General features: G+C 36.7%; 1 protein-coding gene across 1 annotated transcript in view; it reads left to right on the top strand.

Moving 5' to 3' along the window:
• Positions 1-9,055, top strand: part of cabp7a (calcium binding protein 7a) — a gene marked incomplete at its 5' end in the record, with an annotated part of 50,509 nt that extends 41,454 nt beyond the window's left edge. Inside the window, 3 exons of the mRNA XM_079608441.1 lie at positions 1,728-1,840; positions 4,208-4,358; positions 4,907-9,055. Of these exons, the coding sequence (XP_079464567.1) occupies positions 1,728-1,840; positions 4,208-4,358; positions 4,907-5,037 (395 nt within the window). The 3' untranslated portion in view covers positions 5,038-9,055. The remainder of the gene's footprint in view (positions 1-1,727; positions 1,841-4,207; positions 4,359-4,906) is intronic.
• Positions 9,056-25,087: the final 16,032 nt, after the last annotated feature.

Raw genomic sequence — 25,087 nt, 5'->3', positions numbered from 1 at the left:
GGCGGGGAAGCATTGTGTCATAAATTATGGAATATCTGGTCAATGGTGGGGAAAGAGTTAAAGAGATAGTTCATCCAAAAAATGTCAATAAGATTTAATCAACATGTGTAGGCCTACATTTAGTCATGTTGTTCCAAACCTATGACTTTCTTTTATCTTTAGACCACAGAATAAGACATTTCCGAGACATATAAACATTTTCAAGTTTGGAACGAGTAAATAATGACTGAATTTTAATTTTGGGGTGAATTATTCCTTGAAGCCCAACAGTCACCAGTCAGATGCATTTCTCTGCATTGTAGGGATGCTAAACACAATCGACAGATATTCAACAAATAAAAAAGCTGAACAGTGACTTTTTATTGCCCCAAACTATCATATTCCCCATAATGCATGAGACGTGCGGATTATGCATGGGCTGATAATGAGAACACTGTTTGACAGTAGGCGTTTTGAAGTTTGAAGTTGGTTGTCTTGACATTAATTTAAGGCGAAAGCGGTGCTTTGATGGCTGTAGTGGCGCTGCTTTAAAGAACGTCTCAGAGAGGGCCTTTCAGCTCGATAAAACCCATGAAGTTACACTCATTCTGACACTTAAAATAATAAAGGTAACAAAAAAAGAGAGAAATGTAGATAACTGATCTAATCCAAAAAGGAATAGTTGACCAACCATACCATGACCAGCTTGTAAATTCATTTAAAACGTAAGAAATGGTTTTAATGGATGAGTTTGAATTGGCCACACTACTAAAGTTGAATTGGAATGACAGGAAATTGATATTGCGGAATCACAGTTCACAAATATTGAACAGTAACTGTTGAACTGCGTTTCAGTAAAATTCTTTAACAGATGTGTGTCATTACAACATTTGTGTCAAAACGAATTATTATTATTATTAATTATCATTATAATTATTAATTATTATCAAAAAAAATATTATTCATTAAATTGACCTATACAGCTGTTTACTTTCACATATGTAGAATATTTTCTCAACTGATTAGACATACATCTCCAAACTCCTACACAATCAAAAAATGCTTCTACCATGATCCATTTAAATGAAAGTTAATAGAAATTTTAATAGAAATAATATTATTAACATTATTTTAAAACAAAAACATTTTATAAATGGTATTTCTAGAAATACTCTATTTCAGGGATTCAGGGAACCCTGAGAGATTTTAAGTTTTTAAAGTTTTATTTGCATGTTCTCTATCTATTCTATGATTTATAGTTAAGTCACATGACAGATGAACAAATAACATATTTCTTCTTTTAATTAATTTATATCTTAATAATATTTGAACTCATACATTTTAATATTTCTTTGGTAATAGTTAATTTTTTATTTCACTTATTTTATTTTTAGGATTTAATTAATTATTATCTTTTCATCAACTCATGAACCACCAGCAGTTCGCAAACGCCAAGTTGGGAAACTCCGCTCTATTTGATTGTTTTTGATAACGTGTTTATAGGTACGTAAGAAATTACTTTTCCCATTTTACTATTCTACATTACATACACTGCATTCTCTCAATGCAAATTTGATTCAAATGCAGGAATTTTCCATGCAGGCATTCTCAATTAAATTCTAAATAACTCACAACCCTGACAGAAAATATATTTCTATCCATTTCTATACTTGTTTCATAGAGCCAACAATAGGAACTTGCTAGAATCATGCTAGAATCCATCTAATACTTCACGGTCTGTTTTTTAGGAGACGGCCAGGTGGATTTTGAGGAATTTGTTACTCTCCTGGGGCCCAAACTCACGGCTGCCGGGATGCCTGACAAGTTCAACGGAACCGATTTTGACTCTGTGTTCTGGAAGGTGATTATTAGCCACTTCTCTCTTATTTAAAGTGACAACAGGCCCAAAGTCTGCTGCATCTGTCACACACCAAAACTACATCTAGATTACAGACACTTTCAGTCTTGGCCTGGAACTAACTTTTTGCCACACCTGCCAATAAATTTACCAGCCATGAAACTATTTTGGTAAAAACAGACAGTTATGAAATCAATATTGTAGATGCCAGTGAAAATTCACTTTTTAGGCACAGAAATATAATAAAGAACCAAATGCAAAAATAACACTGCGTGGTCTTCACAGTTTAAATTAAACATGGATTAATCCTTTTCAAAGTTACACAAGTTATTCAGTAAAGAAAAAGTGAGTGATTTTTCCTTGTCTATTGATTAACATTAAAAACACAGACAGCAGCAGGAATATTAGGCTGCTGTCACTTTAAGAGCTAATGCATCATGCTTTTCTTTCTCAACTGTTTATGTTCACTTTAGGCATAACTGACTTTTTTTACGAGGATACTCCCCAATACGGGCATTTTGACATAATTTTGTTTAAATATGTCCGTTCAAGCGCAATAAGACGTGAAAGAGAACTCAATTCACATGCACGCTCTCTGAGATTCGGATTTGTGGGCGCACGCTTCGGATGTTTGCGCACTGAAAACTTCCCAAACAGCGCGCGAGTAACAAACTGAGTTCCCCTTCTTGTCTTCTTGTGGTTGAATATTTCAATTCCTTGGCCTTGGCCTTAAACTTTCGTGATGATGCAGCGCTGGCTGTCAACTGTCCTAGGCATCGTTCACGTTTGTTCACGTTCATCTTCTCAACATTGCATTGTTAGAATTCATAAAAATGTAACCGCCTAACTGCCGATTGACACCATTTCATATACTCACCAACACCGTATTTGCATTTGGCGTTTGGCAGGTGTTTATTTTAGGTCCCGCTTTAAATTCTCTCTATGAAATCACACAGACTTTTGAGTGACCTTTTGAGAATTTGGCCTCCTATCCTTAAAACATGAGCAAAATCTACTGTTACACTCTGGTCCACTTTAGACATTTAACTTTGCAACTACATGTCAAGTAACTCTCGTTAGAGAAAGTAACTCTCATTTATTAGTAGAGTATTTGAAGACTGCCTGCTTAATATCTGCTAAAACTTTATTCTGATAGTCAACAAACAGACATTTTAACTATAACTTTGCAACTACGTCAACTTATTCTACTAACCCGAACCCTAACCCATAAACTAGTCTTTTAAAGTATAGTTGCTTATAATGCCCATCAAAATAAAGTGTTACAAATCTGAATACTTGAATGCTGATATATTGCGATGTGACATGATGACTTTAAAAAAGATGTATTAATCGATCTCGAGTCTCTTCTGCTGCATATCTCCAAGTGAGAAGAGCAGAATATCATTTGTAAGGGCCATATGGTGATTCACCCAAAGGGCGAGTTTCTCTAATCTCAGCTCACTGCTGGTGCATTTTTTAGCAGTGTGTTTGACCCCAAATAGCTACAGGGTTCTCCCTCTTAAACGTCTCTCTCTGTGTAATTATGAGTTCAGTGCTATTATGTGTGCATGAAATCAAAATCAACCCTGTCTTTTCTTACTACACATTGATAATCAGCAGTTCATCAGTACATGTTATTTTAAAGAAATGCATGCAATACTTGCTCCACCCCTAAATGGCGACTCTCCCTCAACTACCTCTCATTTGGAGACCGATTTTAATCTCTGAAAGACAAAATCATATTTATTTTTTCACATTGAATATCCTTTTGTACTCTAAAAAATGTCACATTATGGAAGTGAAATGGGTTGCATGTCAAATTTAATATCAAATTTTGACCAAATCTACTGTGAGGTTCAAACAGAGCATGGTGTTAGCAACACATGATGTTTTATTAGCAAAGTTCGGGAGGAACACGTTCAAATTATCGATCCAATCAGCACGAGAGAAGGCCTATATATACATGTCCAACTCTCATATGTTCCTGGACAGTTTTCTGCATCCCTCCACCACCCCAACTCCTCACTATCGGCTGGTTCCTATATCCCAGCCAGGGATACAAGGGGATAGCCTCTGGGTTTGGGACAAATTCTGAGCTCGGAGCCCTCTCCTCGTACAGCACACAAAATTTGCAAACTCCTTTACTCTATCTGATTATTTGTAAGTGTGAACTCGTGAACAAGGCCATGGGTTTGACTCCAGGGGAATGCATGAACTGAGAAAAATGTATCTTTAATGCCGGGTAAGTCCTCTTTGGATAAAAGTGTCAACTGAATACATGAATGTACAGTGAAGTAAAGTAATGCATTTCGTGTTGCTTCACATAAAGAATTTCAGAATGAAATGATACAGTTTTGTTTCTATTTTTAGTGTGATATGCAGAAGCTGACTGTGGAAGAGCTGAAGAGACTCTTGTATGATACTTTCTGTGACCACCTGTCTATGAAGGACATTGAGAATATCATCATGACAGAGGAGAATCACATCGCAAACCCTGGGGAATGCCAGGTTGACATTGACAGTAAGATTTAATAATGCACAGCTCTGGCTGAGATACAATTTCAATCATAATTTCATCATCTTGATTAAAATCTTAGTTTCATCATCTTGATTAATTATGTAAGGTGTATGAATTTTGTAGGAGGAAGACCTTAAACATCCTTAAATATAGAATAGTGTGTGTGACATAAACAGTGCTTCTTACTGAACATGAATGAGACTTGACTAACTCACACTTGATTGAGCACAAAAATACATGTTTGATTTAAATATTTATTTTTAATTCTATTTTTAATTCAACTTTTTATCATTACTTTTCAGTACTTGGCAAAATAAATGTACATTTCTAATTGACCTTTCCATCATTTGTATGTACCGGTATACCATCTTTCATGGATTTTCATGAAATTAGAGATTGTCTAGGTATACAGCTCGCTAGGCTTTGGAACAGAGCTGTTAGTTTCTTAGAGTCTTCAAACGCTTTTGAAACCTTCACACATTTTTCATTTAATTTCAAGTCATCATCTCCAAACCTTGTCTTACCGCCTTGTTTTCTCTCTGCTTCTTCAGCGGAGAGTCCAACCCAGCAGGTGAAGCAAACATGCGTACGGAAGAGTCTGATCTGCGCCTTCGCGATTGCTTTCATCATCAGTGTCATGCTCATTGCAGCCAATCAGGTGCTTCGCAGTGGCATGAAGTAACGCATGGACCGCTCACAACATAGATTCAATTCAACATATGACAATGACAAAAATGGCTTAAAAAAACAAACACGCACATGCACACACAAACTGGAGCAACTGAAAAGTCCTTTTAATTTACGTGAAAACCAAATGTGGTGACTGAAATATTTTTGAGACGAGCTACAGCTTCCACTGGACAGAGATTTTTATTATTATTTGACAGCAGTTTCAAAACAGAACGCACACAAATATGTAAACGCACACATACTGTGTCTTACCCGCAATGAAAAGTACAGGAAAAGAGCGAAAGAAGAAGTTTATACTCTAAAAAGTTTCCCCTTGAACCGCTCTCTCCCTCTTCAGTGTGTTCTGAGTGAGTGAGTTTGGCCGCATGGACATCTCTAACCGAGGATCCTTCTCTTCGATGCATGTTGATGCATGGATTTACAATAGCCTGGACGCACCAGTAGAGCTCAGCTGTGCATCCATTCATCTACATATTAGATCCCAAAGCAAATTATTCCGGAGAAGGACCCGTCTCACACATGTGAAGAGTTGGATTTGGAGCGGAGGCCGTTTCTGACATTTTACATCCAGTATACTGATCCCTTTGCATGAGAATAAGGGCTGTTTAGGGCATGCTCATGTCATGCAATGTTAGTCTTGTGTTTGTCGAGTAATATCGTGGATTTTTACCTGTTGCACACGCCTGAGATGATTGTAGTAGTACTGCATATGGTCAAAGGGGGCGTGAAACAACCCAAAAGTGACGCTATACCACTAGTGACATACAGTATTAAGAGGTTTGTAGTATGTGGACAAACATGATTTTCTTTTCACCTGAAATACACTATGCATTTTCAGGCTTTCTGTTCTGAATGACCAACAACGCTCGTCGGTGCAAATGTAACTGTTACATTTTGCAAACATTTGCACTGTAGTTATCACGTAGAGATGAGAATCAGGAGCTTTTGAATTTAAATGACACGACTGGCAGGCAATTATACCAAATGATTACGTAAGACACAGGATAAAATGAGCATTTGATTTCTGACATATCAGGAAATTATTTAATGGTTGTTTCTGAACCAAATCGATGTCCATTTAAGCTTATCGCCTAACCTAAATGGATGATCATGATGTTTCTATTAGTTTGCAGTGTAAGGAATATGTGTATTAATATAATCTGACAGCAAACACTGTGGTATATCAGTGTTTCACTTCTATTTCAAAATATATTGTTCATATGTCCATATGAATGTGCCATTTGTGACGTCGTTCAGTGTTTTCCTGGGAAACAGAAGTTTGTGAGCAGGTTGACTTGATGATCACGAAACAGAGTATCTAAGGTGTGAATAATGTTTAAAATGTGAATGTCAGGGTTTGAATATGTATCAGCTTGTGTGTCATTCTGTTAAAGGGCATTTTCCAGGGCATAACATTAGTTTTTAACTCAGCCCAGGGCATGAATTGATTTAGCTGTTAGTTACAGCACCATGAAACTCTTACATTTGGATGTCCAGGTATAAATGAAATATGCAATGGATGGAAACACACACGTCTCAGCTCTCACACAAGCACCACGATCGAGTGACAGTCAAAGAAGGAGTCACAGGACAACAATGTACAGGTTTCCTCCATTATACAGGCACGATTACTTATTCATTAATAGAAATGAGAAAGCTAATAATGTTCCCGAGCCGCGCTCGCATTAACCAGAGAATAGCCTATTATTTAAAACTCGTCTAGAATAGCACTTGGCTGATAAGGAAATTCTCATTATATCATTACCGGATTGGCTGGTAACCCCATCTGCTCCAGAGTTTTATTTGTGCTTAGTAAATCAGATCCAACAGAATTAATTATTCACGATAGCTGCTCATAAAAAAGAAAAATAATTAAAGACCTACAACAAAAGCAGAGCAAACTATAAATAGTGTTAACTTACTTTAAAGCTACACTGTGTAATTTTTTAAGTTGATTCTTAGCAAAAAAGACTTTGTTCTTTCAAAATTATATGTGCTCATTTGTGTGTAATTACTTCCACCAATCAAGTATTCTCGTAAGCGTAGAATCTGCCATTCAGAACACACACGAGCGAGTCACTCGAATAGCGGAAGCCATGTTGCGCCTCCATCTTGAAAATACGTTAGCCAAAGAAGGACATACCTGGAAATTCAAGCTTCGCCTTTCGCGCTTTTACACTCAGTGGCACCGTGACGAATGCGAGGGGGAGATTACTCGCGACTGCCGGTGTTGTGCCGAATTTCGACCCCCTGCCAAATTATTACCCCCCTCGTTGAAGTCAGTACCTGATTGCCTAATCTTAACCCCACCCCTAATCCCAACCCCTCCCCCACAACCAATCCTAAAACGCCCTCGGAATGGGAGGGGCTAGAAAGTAATATTCAGTTGGTAGTCATATACAATTTCACCGCTAGATGGGAGTAAATCCTTTAAGGATCTATTTCTACTTGCTCTAGCCTTTAGAAATTCTTTTGTTGGTATAACTAAACAGTGAAATACAAAGTCAGAATATTACAGCCCGGTCTCACCCCAAAACGTCACATACTGATAGGTTCCCCTATAACGTAATATGAGACGCAGACATAAGCGCACCAGCAGCGCCTTCTAGCGCTACCCTAACGCATACCTAAACCTACCCATAACCCGAATCGTCACACATGGATTTTAAAGGGTACCCTTTTCGTCGTATGTTGCCGTATGGTCAAGACCCGTCAGTATGTGACGTTTTGGGGTGAGACTGTGTTAAATATTACGCAAACCTTATAATTAAATGTTAATTTACATAAATATACTATATAAATATGTATTTAATCTTTATTAACCAAAGACTTTGCTGCTGACCTTCGATTATCCAATTCGACATATTAATTTTGAGGAATACTGATTTTTCTCAACTGTCAGTCAGTCAATAAATGGGAAAACAAAGTAGCTTGCGTTATTTATTTGATTACGTAACTTGATTCTCTTGAGAACGCTGGCAAATGACCCAAGACAAACGAAATTCAAACGGATGCCTTCTTGATTTTGCCTTGCTTGATGTCAACAGGACACATATTTTGTTTAAAAGCTTCTTTGTGAGACGTTTCTCATAAAGGAACATGTTATGCTTGTTACTGGGGGACACCTGTACATGAAACTTATGTTCCCCATTTAATTGGGACTCAAATCAAAATGTATAGTTCATTATAATGTACATTATCCTAAAGCATATATAAGTATTTCATGTCTACTTGGCATCATGAAAAAGGGTATCTACACTTTTATGAGATTTATTGTTTCCTGGGGAGGAAAATATTGAGTGTATATTTAAGCAATACATGAAAGCGACTAGGAAATGTGGGTTGACAGATGCTAATATAACTGTGGATTTTAATGAGAATGTTGGTTTGTACATAATTGTGCAAAAGTGGATGGTTCTCTTTTTCTCATTAGTCATAGAGACCAGTAGTTTATTATCTGTAGAGCACTTTAGTCTCCAAGATTTTTAGTAATTTTGCATTGAAGTCATTTTTATTATAGCCAGATTTTTTTGTATTACACGAATTATCAAGATGTTTATGTTTGTACATGTAGAGCATCATTATTTTTGTTAAAGAGATGGCAATATATAGTATATGACATAGGCTTTATTCAAAATGTGAGCCAAATTTCTGTGTATTTCTAAAGAGACATGCACACAAATTCTGCACACATTTTAATTTATGTAAACAAGTATTTGACCGTCCTTTCGGCCTGTTTCAATACTTGAGACATCAAGCGTGTTGAATGTTGTCCTGTGACGTTTCTTACTTTGCCTTATGCTGTTTTTTCATATCAGATCATAAAGAATATTGTTTACAGTGATGACATGGTGTTCCTATCAGGTCTGACAATTCTTCTGTTTGGGATGAACTATTTTTTGAATGTGGAAAATCAATGTGCCATACTTCTGTTTATTAGTGCAACTTGCGCTCTCTGAGGAGGGTCAATGTAACGTTATACATTCATTTCACCTTGTGAAGTGTGTTTACCGAGTGCACAAAATCTGTGTATCCACCTGTGACATTGTACTGTATTCCAAACGAATAAAGATAATACCAAAAAACACTGGACGATGAAACTTAAAAACAAGTATTCCTTTACAGGCTGCACTGAAAAATAGCAACAGGATACTAAACAACAAAACTAGACCCGTCTACGCTGGGGTTGGCTATTGGCTGTCATGAGGCCATTATAACTGTGTCATGAATATTTTTCCTGACATCAACTACAGTGGTACAAATTGAACTTGTCATTAAAATGTTATAATGGCTTTATGACAGCCAATGTCAAAACCAACCACATGACAGTTTAATGTAATGTTAACACATAAAGCTGAGTGGTTTCTTAAGTTTGATAATTAATCTGCTACAGTATGTCATGTTTATGACATATTTATGACAGGTTGTGTTGTCTTAGTAATGTCAAGTTGTCATGACACTGACAGGTTATGATGTATTGGTTTATGTCAAGTTGTCATAACAAAGACATCTCAAACAATGTCATATTTGCATTAAAAAAATGTCATAATTGAGAGAATGACACTTAATGACAGTTGTCATAAACATGCATAAACCTCCTTCATATTCATGACATGTGTTATGTCATGATTATGAAGATGTCATGTCAGTTTTATGCACACCCCTTCAAGTAAAGTGTTACCAAAAAGGATAATAATAATATTGATAGTTAAAAAAAATAAAAAAATTGGTAAAAGAAAAGGAATGCTAGGATACAAAAAAAGTATATTTTTGTCATTTTTGAAAATTAGTTAAACAGATTATGTCAAAATATGTATATAGTTATATCATACTGCAAAAAAAAAAAAAAAAGCGTCATGCAACAGTTTGTACTTTATAGAGTTTCATTAAAAAAGGCAATTGCCTATTTGCAGGAATGTGTCAATAATGTTCATCACGAGAATTATATGCTTGTTGTTGCCTAATCCTTTGACATAATCACAATCACATGTTGCCACATCTTACTGCAGCGACGATAACTAATCCTGATCTCAATACAAATCTGACATATTCGATTTCTTTCTTGAGAAAATCCCTTTATCTCTGTGAAGAACCTGCCTGTTTACTGATCACAAGTTCGAGATATACGATGCTTTCAGTTTCCTAGTACACTGTCATACTTTCAATCCAAAGCAAGAGACTGTATATCATTTCCCTTTATGCTGTTCGATTTCTCTCTCTTTTCCAAGCACAGAGATGAATCCGTTTTAGCCACTGGTGACGAGGCCTGTCATTAAAGGAGAAGTTTTGATATTCGGAGAGTTAAGGCCTGGATAAACTCCATTGTGCTGGTGATTCTTTAGAAGAGACAGCAAGTAATGTGCATTAAATAGTAAAAGTGTTTGTCTGAACTATCATAATGTCATTGGAGAACATTTGAATCACGATTGAAAGAAGTAATGTAAATAATTAACTCATAAATATTATGAGTTTATACAGTTATAGTTTAGCATATGTAAAGGATAACATGCATTATGTATTTACAAATAATTAAATAAAAACTGGTGGTCATAAATACAGCAGTTATTATAGCCTACTAAATATTTTATGGGCCAAATATGCACAACAGAAATGCATAAAGGTTTTTCCAAATTCTTCTTTTGCGTTCTACGGGAAAATAAAAGCATACTGGTTTGAAACGACATATGGGCAAAGACTAGACAGTTCACTCTTATTACTTATGAGTACTACAACACGCATTATGGTGGAATATGTCCCGCCTTCTGAATAAAAGAACCAATCACTGATTGGTAAAGTCATTGTATCACTGCAGCCGCTGTTGGAAAGTTTCAGTTCACATAGAAATCTGAGGCTGGTTCCTGAAATCACCCCATATACCCTTAAATATGAAACTATTTGAGGGTACAGCCATTTGTAGTGGTGTCAATCCCATAATGCACCGCAATAACGAGTGCACAACCTATGTACGCTCATCCAAAGCCACTGGATGACAAGCCTGCAACCTTTGTCCAAAAAAGCATAACGGCTTATGATAACGCTGGTGTGCAGGGAAGGAGAGCAGAGGCCGTTTCTTTATGAATGGATGTCAATGGAGAAGAGGCTTCACTACACTGAATAAACCGCTTTTGTGAGGAAACACTTTATCACTTACAGTAAGTAATCGACAGCCTGTTCGCCAATCTTCAACATGTACGCTAAACAATGCTTTTGTTAGGAACGATATGTAGATTTTACTATGATAAAAAGGTTATTTTACAAGATAGAAGGGAATGTCGCAACAGGACTCATTTACGGCATTACCATAGTATTAAATAGTAATATTGAGTGATATATTATTTTGTCTAAAGAAAGTATTTTCTTGTATATAAAGTATATCACTTGTTTTAAAGTCATAAGATATAAAAATAAAAACTAATTATATTAGATTATTAAAAAAAAAAAAAAAAAAACTGTGAACTATTATTGTAGCTTACTGTCACACATTAAAAAATAAAAAAGTGTTTACGTATGTTATTGTATCAACTATTTCCGGCAAACAGCCCTAAACTTTACAATGAAACAAAATAAACTGTGGTTGGATATTTGAGTGTACATGTTGGTTGAATAATCTCTAAAGGAGCAGTTCATGGCCAGAGTAAGCAACAAAGTGGATCCGACTTCTGAACGGTAGAGATTAAAGAGACGACAGAACAGGAAGAACAGAAAACAGAAGAGTTGAGAGGCAATGACTTTAATCTCAAAGAATACACAAGGTTAACAACGAACAAACAAGTTGTTTTCGTGGCTGTGGATCTTCTTCAATTAATAAACACAGAAAGGAACTCGACTCTTTAAATAGTGCTTTAGTGCTTCATTGCAGCCGGTGGATCAATCTCATAATAGAGTCCATTGTGATAAACAAGAGACGAATCGAAGCAGAACACTGATTCAATGTCATTCTCAGTTCAAGGAGAAAAAATAAATCCCCTCTCTCTTTCTCTCTGTATCAATCTTTCACTTGCTCTCTTTCTTTCTTTGGTATTTTCTCATTTTCAAGGGCAAGAACTTTACAAACAACTGGGAGAGATGCAAAATTCACAGCCACGATGCTAGAATGTGGGTGGTTGCCAGGGTGTTACCATGTGGTTGCTAAGTTGTTCTGGGTGGTTACTAGGGCTTTGCTAGGTGGTTGCTAGGATCTGATTATTTTCTTTATAGATGGACATGTGGTTATTGTAGAAAATGTGTATGACTCCTACAGTTAAAGAAAGAGTTACATCTGTAAAAAATATCAATACGGTCTATTGTATTTCGCCCTGTCTGTAGTCTGTGGAGAAGCATTCAAGTAAGATTTCAATAGCACAGTATGACAATAAACAACTTTAAATAATTAGAAAAATAGATCAGATATATAGACTCTTATGCTCACCAAGGCGTTTATTTGATCAGAAATAATTAAATAAATCAGAAATAGATGACAAAGACAGAAATAGATCAGAAATTTGAAGTAAAATTTGTAAAAACTACATTTAGAAATGTATTCCCATGATCAAAACTATTTTCAGCATCATTACTCCAGTCTTAAGTGTCACATGTTCCTTCAGAAATCATCGGTTGAAAACAGTTAATATTAATACCGTAATCTTGATCTTAAAATACTTCATATTTTTGGGGGAAACAGTGATACTTTTTTTTTAAGAATTCATAAAAAAAAATGACTTCGAGACAAGTAAAATTTATTGACTATTAGACTATTTGTATGTAACCAAGCAATTAGACTATTAGACAATTTGTATGTAACCACTGCAAAAAAAAGAGAGAATTTTTTTTGTTGCAGAGTTGGCGCTGACACCATGAAGAACTGGGGCGCAACCTCCAGTATATGGCCAGAATTTTATCATTTCTCTCATTTCAGCATCTGAAGGGTAAGGTCAGAAATAAGAGATTTTCCCAAAAAATCAATAGCAATGATATGACACTAACTGTCCAAGATAGCCATTGACACAAGCTATATGATGAAATCACAATACTAGTGATATTTCTTCGTTAGACCATGGAAGATACTGGAAATATCGCGTGGAATATTCTCTGCAAACCGAAATAAATCCTGTTGCATCCTGGGTAAAATGTCATACTATTCATATGTCTTTCCAGGTGTGTGTTCATACTGCGAGTAAACCTTCAGGACTTCAACCACTAGCTATTGAACCTGTAAATAAATAACACTGATGGGGTTTGATATCATGGGTGCCTGCTATTATAACTGTGGGCTGTTAAGTGGCAGTGAGGATCCGTCTATTTCTGGAGCTTTTTTCACACGCAGTGAGATTCCAGATTGGAGACTGGGGCGAACTTGTCTACAAATGATAGCACTCCCTATTAATCCTCGACGGGGTCCCCTTTCTCTTCTCATTTCTCTCCCACAGGCTATAGAAAACATATTTTCTACTTGGTCACATAAATCAATGTTATCTTGAATGGTTTGGGGGCTAAATAGTAATCAAAAGCCCCCATGATGCTCATAATCTGTCTTTGTCATACACAATGGCCAAGTGCTCCCATTTGAGCTGTGAAACAACAAAGACTATAGACAAAGAAATATTTTAAAATATATGAATGTGTGTAAAATCTGGGGTAAGTAAATACTTTTTTGTGTGTTTTTGAAAGAAGTCTCTTATGCTCACCAAGGCAACATTTATTTGAAATATTATTATAATTTAAAGCCAACGCAGAATGAAACCTAGAAGGCGAATATGGGGAAGAGGAGAGCAGGTGAAAGCAACTCATAGTGTTTGTGTCTTTTTAGCTGTCTGATTGGAACATTTCCGTTTTTATTTTGTCTGTTTGTTTTCTCTCAGTGCAGGTGTTTCTCCAACAAAGCGCCTGAGCTGCCACTTTATTTCCAGAGAATGTCAGAAACAAAAGCATCCCGAGAAATCAAATCAGAGAGCTCAGGAGGAATCAAGGAGACAAAGTACTCTCTCATATGGGTTTTGTTTCCACAAGTGCATTAATTCAAAGATTTTCTTTTTGTAGCACAGGTTTAATCTTGGTATCAAATAGAAGTCAAGGGAGTTTTAGTCCCTGAGAAAAAAAAGTATTTGTCAGAAAATTCCCTGAGTTGGAGATTTTATAAAAGTTAAGGTCCTCTATTTATTTCTCAGTCACATAGTGGAGGTCATATCATGAAAAATGCATTTTCCTTGATCTTTTGAGATAAAATAGTTTTTTGTGATTTTCCAACTTTCCAACTTTCAGAACTCAAAATTAGACACAGCTTGAAGTTAGTTAAGACACAATTAGTTACTTTTTCATGAGAAACATTGTAACTATGGGTTGTAGGCTAGCACAGCACGGTATACCGATACTTGGGTAATACAGTAATAGTAAAATACTGGCGATGCCATAGTTAGTTTCTAGACTGTTGCGCTTCTCCGAGCAACACACAGCGAGAGTTATAGTTTCTGAATGAATCTGTTTTTTTAACGATTCCGAATTAGACGCTTTGAACAAATCTTTTGAACACATGATTCAGTGACTCAATCATTAAGACTTGTCGCCACCTACTGACGGTTTTAATTTCCCATTTAAAAGTAGGCCTTATATTTATTTATTTTTTAACATTTCATATTTCTAAATGTAAAATATTAATATCATAACATTGTTTATGTAATGTCTGTTTACACTAACTTCATTTAGTACAATAACCAGTAATTCATTTTCTACTAGTTTTTATTTACATCAATGTATTTATGTTAAAGTTGTCACTTTTTGAGGATTTGCAAAAACGCACCGTTTTGTGCCTGGCCCTTTAAATGCAAATGAGCTGCTGAAGAGGGCGGGGTTTCAAGAGCTTGTGTGTGTTAGCAGCTGCGATTACCTCACGCAGACACACTAAAATGACAGAAACTGTTCTGCCTTTATTGTTAAAACGGAGTCAGACAAAGATGGAGAGACTCAAGAAGAAGTGACAACATGTAGAATGCAACAGGACGTCTCTGAATGGTTAGTTGATGAATTTATGTTGCTGATGTGGAGTTAACTATCTTCAATTAGCATATTCTGTCATGGTAATCTATAAATCGCTCGTATAGGAACTGTTGTGAGATGCACACAGAGTGACTTTCTATTGCATGTGAAAAGATGGATGCTAAAGTTTGAGCTGACTCACAAATGTACTCTTATACAACAACTCTTCCTCTTCTCAACATGGACTGCGTGTTCCCGGGGGCGGGGCTTATGTACATTTTAGGGTTGCTGATGTCACTAAATCCGTGAGGAATGTCGTGTAGTCCGTACCAGCCGTTTGTTGTAGTCCTTTTCTTTAAAAGCAAATATCTTCCTTTGCTTTGAACTTTGAGTGTTGTAACTGTGCAGATGTTGTTTATGCTCAAACTGCAACATTACACTCTAATTAAAGTTAGAAAAGTGAAATCACACTTTACCACCCCTTTAAGGTTCTATACTAGAACCTTTTTCTTCTGTGTATATTCTCTGTTATAGATCAGTGATTGTAACATTCCCCAACACTTTCAGTCAGAAAAGAGTTGAGGGTTTTGAAAACATTGAGACATTATACCAATATCCAGGTTGTACAGTATTTTCCAACTCACTTAGTTTATTCATTCAAAACTCCTATAGGCCAGGTTTTGCAAGACAAAAAAAAAGAGCAATAGCAATCAAAAAATAATAACAATTTGAAATGAAATCATTCAAAAGGAAATAAATAAAAAGCTAGCTGACTAAGTGTGAAGAATAGAAATGAGCTTCACACAGGTTCTCTGCAGTGTTGATATCTTGTGGCACAGAGAAACAAATCTGACAAAAGCTTATCGTTTATATTAAGAATTTATTCCATCAATCAATACGAGATGCAGCCACACATATAGGACAGAAAAACAAGAAAGACTGGAAAAAAAAACAATTTATATGACATATCTCTGTAAATCATCTGTGGAATAAAGGTAGCATAAAGCTTTTGCCTACAAAGGAAGCGGCATGCATTGGAAATGAGTTGCAAGTATAGAAAATAAAAAATAGGAATTCTCAGCTCCAGCGTCAATCACATCCACTGCAAGGTGAAATAGAGGTCATGTCACAGCGACATGCACAGAAGCACTAATAGAAAATCTGAAGAACTAGATAATTTTCCATTCTTCCGAGTTATAGAAACCTTCAAGAGGGAGAACTGTTCCCTCCTCTTCAAAAACAGTGGCAGTAAACAACAAACTCAAGGTTAGGTACTGAGGAGAGGGGATTCTTCAAATCCATTTGGTAGGACCAATGTGCAGAAGCTTGTGGGAAGGAAAAACCAAGCAGCAAATCCAAGCTCTCGAGAGGAGTGCTTGGCAAAGGAAGAAACAGAGACAAAATGAGACCTGTATAATGGATGGATTACAAAACGAGGCATAAACAGGAAAGGAGAAAAGACAAAAGCTCAAAGGTATAGGGAAAGGTGAGGCAACACATCAAAGTATATGATTATAACGAGTTTCTTCAATACAACACAAACACATATCAGTGACAAATGGCAGACAAGATCATAATTTAAATGCAAGAGAGATGTAGGCTATAAGGTAATATAAGCACAAATTCCACTTCCTGAAACATGACAAGACAGTGTCAAGGTCCCCAAAATGAACATGAATAAATATGAAATAATATTTAACATAAGCAAAATGAATGCTGTTTAAAGGTTATTGCATTGTGGCATAATTTTCATGACATAAGAGCATTTCCCTCAAATTCTAATCTTCAAATTCTCTTTGAAAAACCTCTAACTACTCTAAAAATACTCTCTAATATAAAAATACATATACCCCTATCTTTTAAAGTGTAAAGTGTATATAGTAATTAGGCTATTTGCTGTATAAAAACTGCTAAGAGGACTCGGCCAGTCAGATACTTTCTTATTGGTGACAGCGGTAAAGGACTATCAAAATCGCATACTTTCAGATTTATGAATGGCAGTGAAGCGATGTAACTGACGCTGGTATCACATGATAATGACAACATGGCAAATACGTCCAGATTTAAATTCATAGAACATCACAAAGTATGCTAATTACTTATTCAAAATATAAAAGAGTAGGCCTATGCGATTCAGATGCAGCAATGGAGTTTGTTCTGAATCCGACTGCATAGGCTAGTGTATAGGCCTATGGGCTACTCTTACTATTTTGTCCACAGCTACATTTAATTTAAACTGATTTAGATAAATAAAAAATATTTTGTTGAAGTAATACTTTTTTTCTGTCAGAGACCAACTGCAGGGCCAGTAAAGACATCTGTCTAAATCAAATAAATAGCAATACACGTTCTGCCAATCAAATGAGTGGATTTATACGTGGCGGGTGTGGTCTTTTAAATATGTCATTGACTTACGCTATCAAACAATACGGGACGTACGTAAAGAGCAGTTTAGCTGTTTGTTTACAGTGGGTTTATTGAAGTGTATCAGGGCTGACAACTCACACATTCACGCAATTTACATGTTCTCACGCCACACGAATATATTCTCACGCAATGAAAAAAACATAGATGAACAAAGAGGACATGGACAATTCGCTGACAGACAGGACCGTGCATGTTAGTGTCCACAAAATTCTGCACATCCTCTACTTGCATCTTTATCTATTTAGTATTTAGGTAATTTTCCTAATGCTTTCAGCCTCCAAAAGTGTGTGCAGCTCTGTTTAACACATTTTAGTATATTTAAATTCTGTAGATTTTCCCACATTAATGCAGAGAGAGGGGAAAAAAAGAAGAAGGTCTGCTGATTCCGTCTGGACCTGGAGGCCTACTTGGTATGCAGTCCCCAAAAAACGTGATTAAATATACTTGCATTGAATAAAAATGTATATTTATTTGCGTGATCAGCAAACTGAAAAAAGTGAACCTTCTGGATACTGCTTACTATTATGTTGTGTTTTGGCTGTGCATGGCTGGCACAATTTCACCATTGAATCTTATACTTCTGTCAAAGAACTCTATGGAATACAATGAATATAGAAAATTGTTGGACCAACTGGGATGAAATTATTCAATGGCATATGTTCATCAAACAACTAATAGGCCTCAGAGGGAATAATTAGAGGTCCTGTACATTACATTCACATAAATGCTGTACATGCATAAGAGCAAAGTTCAAAGAAAAGAGTCATCTGTAGAATACAAGAGTACTATATGTCATGTTTCATCAGGATTCTTGACATGGTGCTGTAAAGACATTTCAACTATTGGTTCTGTATTCCCCTTCATATTGAGGCTCCTGTTGCCTTTAAATTGTGAGTGATAAGCCTAAACGTAAAGCCCTTCATGGATCATTTTACCATCTCTTGGATACTCAGTGTGTGCATACAATGCTTGACTTTAGGTTTGTTCTGCCATGGTACTCCTGTGTCGACAAGAACCTGAGCTGATCTGGTCTGCAATGATGCTCTGTACTCAACAGGCTTTCTGGTCTCTGGTCTGTAAATGGTCATTTACTCTACTCTGCCGTTGAGCTAACTTGTGGAGAAGACCGTCTGGGGGTTAACACCTGATACCACATGAGCTTTGCAGTAGGACATGGCTCTTTTATTCCAGTGTACTGCTGAGCGAGGAGCATGTTGACATCTTGCAGTTCATCGGTCCTGTGTCAGTGTAAAACAAATCATATTGTATCCTCGTGAACTGCTTGTAGGATAAATCGTGTTTGGTTTTAGTTTTTCACATTGTAACTGGTTTGCTTTGTCAAAGGTGATATTTTTTCTCCTAAGTCCCAATGGACGCAATGGAAGAGAATGCTTTGGAGGCCCATTCTTTCCCCCACAGGGTAGCGGCCACAACAAGCAGAGGGAGAGGTCACTGCTGCGGCAGTGAAGTAATACAGTAGGATTCAATCGAAAAATCTGCTGCGGTAGCAAGGGGAGAGATCATGCTGCGGCAATGGAGAACTATAATTTCAATGGAGTATAACCTGCATCAAAGACCACATGTAGCGATAAGTTCGGTGGGATGGGCATCGGTGTTGCGAAGAATGGAGAGTTGGAAGGGAGAAAGGGCCGGGGGCCAAGGTTGTTTGCAGAGGCAGCCACATACCTTTTTTTTTTTATACTAGTATTACCTCCTATTCTATTATTCAGTTCATTATTTTGTTTAGACTGAATAGGTCTAATTACAATGCAATATTAAGGCTATGTTTACACTGAAACGATCTGAAGAGAAAACGCAAAAGTGGTGTTGCGTTATCACTTTTTATTCTGCGTTTAGACAAGCGTTATGGGGGGGAAATCTGCATGCATATGGTGACGCAAAAGTGTGTGAAATTCGATGTAGTGTGCACTCCAGGCGGCTAGGTGGCAATGTAGCACTGAAAGTGAAAGAGACGCTGTTTTTCATGTTTAATACTGTAATGCTGCTGCTTTAACCATCGGTGCTCTTCGCGTGTCGCTCAAAAATGACAGAATTTTTTTTTTGGTCAATGATATTAATGCTATATTTTAGTTTGATAATGTTTTGTTATTTTCCTGTACTGGCGCATGCCTGTGACATAAACGTGTACCTTCACTGTCTAGCAGACTTTTGCGGTTTCACCGGTTTGACCCTTTAGACAGAAACGCGATGGTGGAGCGTTTTCAAGATTTCCACTCTGGAGGGTGGTTTCACTTTTTTGCGTTTTTAAGCCCCAAAAACGCCGTCGCCGTGTAAACGAAAGGCACATCCGATAAAATATTTTTACATTTTCACCCGTGAGCGTTCTCGTGTAAACAGGGCCTAAATTACAATGCATCAATTGAACAAATTAAGTGCCAGTCACAGAGCCGGTCACAATTAACCAAGCTTATTGATGATTTAAAATCCAACGTGACGCAAAAAGGCTTTCCAACTAAGTCAATATTTCCATACTATAATAGTCATACATTTATCTCTCCACACACGTCCTGCAAAATCACATCTGATGTTCTGCAACAGGGCGATAACTATAGTCCCCCTAGCTGGGACGCAAACTCGGGTCGCCTGAAGCAAAGCGCTGCCCACAAGGCGATTGCTCTAACATTGCAGTTTATTTTCATCAGTTATCTGTCTACGGGTCATTACATTACTTAGAGATTTCTGTTCATTCTAAATCAGATACAGATGAAGTGGAATGGTAAGATTACACTTATTTGAATGCATTAGTGATAAAACGAATGCGTGCATAAGCTTGTCCCCAAAAGCGAAGCTGTGGGTTTAAGTTAATTCAAAACACAATACATGTATAACTTTCCGTTTCTAAGCGATTTTGATGATAAATTGCAGGACAGCATTGACAATAAGTTATGCGTTCCTTAATGATTCTGTGTGCAATCTGTATACGTGATGTGCAAGCTATTGTTTGTATGTGTGTGTTTGAGCTACAAAGAAGCAGTGCATTCGTTTAGAACGGCATATCACTTGTACAGAAAACTGTTTAAAACACTTATTCCCCCGATCAATATTGAGTATACAGGTGGCATAACCTGTGCTCGCTTTTATGTCCTGCGCCACGTTGTTTAAATAGCAAATGCATTTGCGCCCATTTGTGCACCCATGGCCGTGCTGGTCTGAAAACGAGGTGTGTTCAGGCGCATTGATGGCGCATTGCTATTTTGAGGAAACCGAAATAGACTGCGCATTTGACCAACTGAAAACTGGTCTAAAGTCAATGGCACAATATTTTTTTAGCGCGTTGGTAATATGCGCCTATAGGCGGGTCCACAACGCTTTGTCACGTAGATGGTCTGATCCGTTTCCTTGCTAGAGAAGTTTTTTCGCTTGCAAACTTCACCATGTAAATAGTGAATCCGCCATGGTGAAAGCACAACTGGCTTTTAAAGGGAATGGCAGATGAGAATCATTGGTTTATTGCACGTTACACCCAAAACACACCCATTACTCATTAAGAGAATAGGGACAACCCTTTTAGACCATGCGCCGGGTGCGGCGACCATTTTTCCCGTCGTTAAACTAGCAAAAGTGGATGTGGACCCACCCTAAGTGCGCTTGCACCGTGCGCTTTGGTCATTCGCTCAATTATTATATTTTGTACATCTATAGAAATGAGTATCAACACCCCAGTTGAATACAAAATAGGCATTGTTGAAGTCACAGTACATCTGATTGACCCGTTTTTGTAGTTTAATTTTCATGGTTTGGGTCTGACTAATTATTGTTTGATTAATCCTCTTTTCTACTATGCATGCCTTTAGATCAAGAAAAATTAGAGGGTTCCCTTAATAAATGACACTTGCATTTAATTCGAGAATTGGCAAGACAGTGGTATATGGTTGTCAGTGTTTAATTAGCACTGAGCTCTTTTTCTATTCACTGCAGGTAGAGAATAATGGTGTCAGTTGAAAAGCTGGGTTCTGACATTCTTCCTAATTAGATTTCAATAAGCACATGAATTGAGCTATAGAATTATAACAATGCATTGTTTATATCATTATTGCAGTCCTACTGACAATCTCAATTAGTTCCAAATGATAATGTTGTACAGACACACTGTCATACTATGTTAAATATTTCCTCAGTATATCAGTGATGATGGATTGGAGTTGTATCTCTATTATGGCAGTTTGATTAACTGGGGTCCTGGCTCCTTCTTGAAATGTGTCCATTTTTCCAATACTGACCTTTTCCCCCTTGCCAAACCCACTTTTTAATTACAGGACTAAGACGACAGGGGACATTGTGACATTGTCTGTGAAAAAGCAGCAATCAGCACCTCATCACAAGAATGCCACAAAATGATGAAGAAATTATAATTTGCAGTTGAACAGTCTTCAGCAAAGTTCACCTGATTTGAATGTAGATAGAATTATAACGTGTGTATGATGTGAGAAGGAGATGGCTAGATAAGCTTAATGATTTGATAATGCACTGTAAAGTTCGATTATATCTTCTTTAACAGCCCCCCCCCCCTCCCTCTCCCTCTCCCTCTCCCTCTCCCTCTCCGTCTCTCTCTTGTTTGGGTTTCTGGTTGCAGAGGAAGCATGTGCACTGGAGAAATTTTAAAGAAATAGTCTATCCAAAAGTGAAAGTTCTGTCATTGAATCACCCTCGTGTTGTTTCAAACCTGTGACCAAAATGCCACAAAAGTTTATGTTAGTCCAAGTTTTTGAAGTCATACGGTAGCTTTGAATGAGGAACAGACAGAAATATAAATTATTTATTCACTAATAATTCTCCCCTCCAGCTTGACCTTATCATTGAGATGGACTGGAGAACAAGATCAGTCTTGTTCGTGAACCAGAGACCAAACTGTTTATTGAAAAAAATAAAAGCTCTGCTATGTGCGTTCATGTGTTTTGAAGGAGGCGTGGCTTTGGAGTCGCTCTGAGGGGAGGGTGGGATCTCATTCTTTCAAAGCTAACTTTCAATTGCTAGCCACTTTGAAAATTTCCTATCTTCCTTTAAATTTGAATAGACTCCAGTTCTCAAGTTGTCAGCTCACTGACATTTTGCCCTGATTTTTCAGCCTGCTTTGTGCTTTGTGACTTCTAAAAAGAAACAAAGTCTCAGCTTTCAAACTCTGTCAATTTTCACCAAATTCAAACAATACATGCCGTTTTGATGCTCTTCACTGTAGCGCCTCAGTTCAAGCGGCAGTATGGAGCGCGATACATATTTTACAGTATCGAAAAGATGCATGGACATCAGAAGGTATGTTAAAAAGATACAGTACAACTTACCAAAATCCGTATCATGTCTCATGTAATCACTAAATCTGTTTAATCTGCGGAGAAAATGTAAATAAAACAGCTTGTGAACAATGTCTCTTAACATTTACCTCAGGAAAGGTATCCAATGTTCACAGTTTGTTAGTTAGGGATACATTTTTTCAGGAGCGTATCTGCTATTAATTATATATGTATGTTTGAAATTTGCCATGAAGACAAGTGCTTATAAAAAATACCTTATATGTGCTACTTATATACAAACATTTCCGTTATTTGGGAGAGATTTTTTTTCCCATGAGAAAAATCTAATTATTGGTATCGGTATCGGCATTGGCGGATATCATGAATAATGTGTATCAGCTGAGAAATTTAGTATCGGTGCATCTCTATTTATCAGCAAATTAAATTTTACTCTACAAACAAAATTTCACACTCTACAAAAGCGTGAAATTTCTTCTTTCACGTTGCATGGAAAAAATAAGATCTTTCAGGTTTGGAAGTGAGCAAAATATAATAAGTGGATTTGTGCATGTGTGTTTGTAGAGAATCTGTTAAGTCCAACTGGCTGCATAATGTCTCTGGAGCATTGAACAATTTAATTTCTCATTCTCTTAATTACATTTTTACTCTCCAAGCCCCCAGAAGCCTCACCTGGACACAATGAAATAAGCCAGTACCACCATCTGGAATCCACACAATGTGGTGATGATGATGATTTAGGATATTCTCTATCTATAGTAAACAGAAATCAAGCTCCAACAACAAGTGCTTCATTCATTTGCTAATGTTACTAAGGTGTTGAGTGATTTGTAGTGTGTTGCTACGGTGTTCTGGATTGTTGCCATGACATTTGTTTTCCTGAAAAAGTAAACTGGCAGCCAGATGCTTATGGAGCTAGAAGCATTTGCGTTCACATACTTTTGTAGAGCATTTTTCGGGTCTTGCAGGTTTGGATATTAAATAGATAGTTCACCACAAAAATACTCACCCTTGTGTTGTTTCTTTACGAGTTTCTTTCTTGTGTTGAACATAAAAGAAGATATTTTGAAGAATGTTAGCAACCAGGCAGCTGACGGTAGCCATTAACTTATTGTTTTCCTACTATGGACGTCAATGGGGTCCATCAACTGTCTGGTTACAAACATTCTTTAAAATATCTTATTTTGTGTTCAGCAGAAGAAAGAAACTCATGCAGGTTTGGAACAACTTGAGGGTGAGTAAATGATGACACAATTTAATTTTTTTGGGGTGAACGATCCCTTTTAGAGCGTACCAATCCTCACTTAAACTGTTCACACTTTTTGAACAGGGCTACATCCTTTTTCAGTTTCAGGATAAATGGATGTGCCTCACATCTGCATTGATAATAAGCCAACAGTATGGTGAGAAATTAGACCCTGGCCTTCATTAATTATTCATACAGGACCTCTCCAATTTTTACCGTGACTCAATTAGTTTTTGAGAGCCTTCTGCTGGGCTGGGCAACAGGGTTCTGTAGTTAAGTATGCTGAGCATATCCATGATGTGTCTTATTTGAGATATTGCAGAAGGGTGGAAGAACATGTTCAGATGATTACAGTTTCAAATATACACGCTTGGGGAACTCCGACTGTTATATTGCTACAAGGGACAGTCATCGTCAAGGTTAAATATGAAACTTCTTCCAAATAGTGGCTTGACAGTTAAAGTCAACATGAAGTCAGAAGTGACCCTGTTTACTTTCTTAATACATATTCTTGGTCTTATTGTGCAGTTTTTCTTGGTAATCTTTATAATAAAAATGTAATAGGTTCAAAAATGTATTGGATAACATGACAGGTGTGCAGGTCAATGTTTAATTTTAACCAAAAGTCAAACCAAATGTACCAAATGTAGTCATTTATGGTACTGTTGCCAGTAATTAAGATTTTATGTATTTGGCAGATACTTTTATTAAAATTGACTGTCATGATTTTGACATTTGTGATATTACGTTCGAGTGCGACGTTACCAACGCTTCTGGCAACAACAACAAAAAAGATTATAATGTTACAAAACAATATAAAATGTTTATTTAATATTCATTTTTTTCAATATTTATTTCCATTTATATTAGTGTTCGTAAGGCAGAACGTAGCTAGGTCGTAAGCTCTCCGTAAAGTAAGCTAATTCAAAGTCACATAATATGACGTTTACCCTCATTGATCCACTAGCAGCCTTCAAATACGTGAGCAGACATTGTGTTGAAATTACATGAATTTCAGTTCATCCTTCTAACAACTTTTTACCTAACGTGTTTCCATTAAATACGATACTTGATCATGAATAACATAATAAGTGTTTGTATATGTACATAACATTCAAAAAAATGATTTTAAATGAAATTAATACGGATCAATA

Source organism: Phoxinus phoxinus (assembly GCF_949152265.1).
Source record: "Phoxinus phoxinus genome assembly, chromosome: 3".
Lineage (NCBI taxonomy): Eukaryota > Metazoa > Chordata > Actinopteri > Cypriniformes > Leuciscidae > Phoxinus > Phoxinus phoxinus.
This window is presented reverse-complemented; position numbering and strand designations above follow the sequence as displayed.